Source organism: Nanorana parkeri, unplaced genomic scaffold (genome assembly GCF_000935625.1).
Source record: "Nanorana parkeri isolate BGI_ZX_2015 unplaced genomic scaffold, ASM93562v1 scaffold344, whole genome shotgun sequence".
In the NCBI taxonomy this organism is placed as follows: Eukaryota; Metazoa; Chordata; class Amphibia; order Anura; family Dicroglossidae; genus Nanorana; species Nanorana parkeri.
In genome coordinates, this window is record NW_017306612.1 from 188192 (window position 1) to 190619 (window position 2428).

Below are 2428 nucleotides of genomic sequence, written 5' to 3' on the forward strand. Positions count from 1 at the left end.
GGGGGCGGGTACAGCTGGCTCTGCCTCTAGATAGGCAGAGCCAGCTGTCACTCACGCAGCTGGCCGGATCCAGGCATAATTGTCGGGATCCGCTTCAGCTGCGGCGTCTCAGTATATAGGGAGCTGTAGCTCGTGGTATACTGAGCTTAGGGTGACGGGAGGACGCTAGTTTGTGTCCTCCCGTTACCCTTAGGAGAACTATGGGGGAAAGCCTTGACCCCCCCATAGTTCTCCTTTAAGGTCTGTACGCTGTATGGAGTGCAAGCGATTTCGTGTTATTGATAACAATGCATGCAGTAACGCGCCGCAACGGTGTGAACCCAACATGGCTGCCGCCTCCATGACAGGCTCACTTTAAAGCGTCTGCAGAGCAGCAGCCGGAGAGCTCAGGAGGTCCGGAGAATCAGGCATGGCGGACTGCGAGAATCAGGGGAAGCAGCCAACGCAACAGTCGCTTCCGCAGCAGATTGTGTCTATTAATACCTCCCGCGTCTCTATGACGATTGTCATTGTCTGAGCTGCTGGGATTAGGGCTCAGCTTCCCAAATCTCAGGGGGAGTAACTAAAAGACGCAACAAGGTCAGCTGACTCTCAGCCGCGGCGGCAAAATCCTCCGCCGGGCAAATGTTAAATAATCAGAATACAAAGTTGTGTTTAGTAAACGAGTCACAATGCTGCGAATGGAAATGTCCTTCTATTAGCTCCCCTGTAATCATCTACGCAGCAGGCTAGGAAGGGGAGGGGCCAGCAGTGAGCCAATCAGGGCTCTAGTGCTGCTATGAGCCAATCAGGGCTCTAGTGCTGTTAGGGTGGCCATATACGTATGGATTTGTCATCTAGGTACAAGAGGTTGATAGGACGATGGAACACATAACGGGGACTATACAAAGTTACCAGACACGATTATCATTTCATCGATCTGTATTACAGTCGGTGGTCTGACGCACACTCGGATATTCTTCGATCGATCGGAATCAATCAATAAGATTCCGCCGAGGCCGATCGACTGGCCACCATCGAAGTCAATGTCATTTGAAAAAAGGTGAACTGGCCCTTTAAGACAGCCCATTGAAATGAATGGCCAGTGCAGCCCGAGGTTCCAAAATCGCATTGGGGTGCCATCACCCCGCATCGCGTTAGATTTGGAGAAGGACCGACATTCCCTGGGGAGAGCGCTGCTCCTGGTTCCCTTCAGTGCTGCTCACATGAGTAAACGACTAGGCGTTTGGTCATGTGATATCTGTTGAAGGCAAGGATCGGAGTTCAGGAAGATGTCAGCCCGAAGTGGGTGACATTCAGTTTGGTGAAGCGCTGTGCCGGATAAACAATTGTCGTGTGTTTGAAAATATTCTTTTCACCCCGTTTTTTGTTGTTGTTTCCTACGTCTCAGTGCTGCTGGTCTCCTGCAGCCTCTTCATGTCTACATGCATTAGTCCGGCATCACTGGTCTGGACTGATGGCGACAACAGTAGACCAGGCCTGAGCTATGTGTGCCGGGCGCTTGTAGTCTTCACCGGGGGAAGCATGTGACAAGGTGACAACACAGGAGCACACATGGGAGACAGGGATAGAGCATTGTCACCCTGTGACAGGAAGTGCCTGAACATAGACCATCATGGCAGGATCACCAGGTGTTATATGACATTAACATGTTAATGATTGTACACATAGCTGTATTCATTGGTGTGTGTGTGTGGGGAGGGGGGGTTATATAAGCATTCTTACCTTGGGCAGCCAGTTCCTGCAGTTCCTTCAGGAGATTCTGATGCCTGAGGATGGAGATGATCCTTTCATCTGCAATAAATACATCAGAATAAGTTCCCACTAATATTACAGGGTCAGCTGACGTAATATGATATCAGGTATAGGATGGGGGTCTGGGAGTCGCTGTCCTCCAGTGGTGAGATCTCCCCAAATTCTGTTCCGGACTTCTGCTTCACGAGGCCTGTTCCTCAAATTGTCTCCATGTTGCCCTCATAGCAAATCCATTAAAGGAGAACTATGGGGTCAGGGCTTTTCCCCATAGTTCTCCTTAGGGTAGCGGGAGGACACAAACTAGCTTCCTCCCGTTACCCCAAGCTCAGTATATAGGGAGCTACAGCTCGCGGTATACTGAGACGCCGGAGCTGAAGCGGATCCTGACAATTATGGTCTGGATCCGTCCAGCTGAGTGAGTGACAGCTGGCTCTGCCTATCTAAAGGGAGAGCTAGCTGTACCCGCCCCCTCCCCCGTCCGTTCTGCCAGTCAGCGCTGGCGGATCGGAGCGGGGAATCCAGCCCCTCCCCTGTCACGGCAGAGAGCCGTGACAGGATCGAGAGGTGAGCGAACGCCGGTATGTGTTCGCTCACCTCCCGATCTACTGAGCCGACCTGTGACAGTCTCATTGTCACAGGTCAGCTAGAACTTTGAGGTGAGTGAAAAGCACAT

General features: G+C 51.7%; 1 protein-coding gene across 1 annotated transcript in view; it reads right to left on the reverse strand.

The window, feature by feature from the left end:
* Window positions 1-2428, reverse strand: part of CHGA (chromogranin A) — a 21635-nt gene that overhangs the window by 6716 nt on the left and 12491 nt on the right. Inside the window, exon 5 of the mRNA XM_018558510.1 lies at window positions 1726-1794. Coding sequence (XP_018414012.1) covers window positions 1726-1794 — 69 coding nt within the window. The remainder of the gene's footprint in view (window positions 1-1725; window positions 1795-2428) is intronic.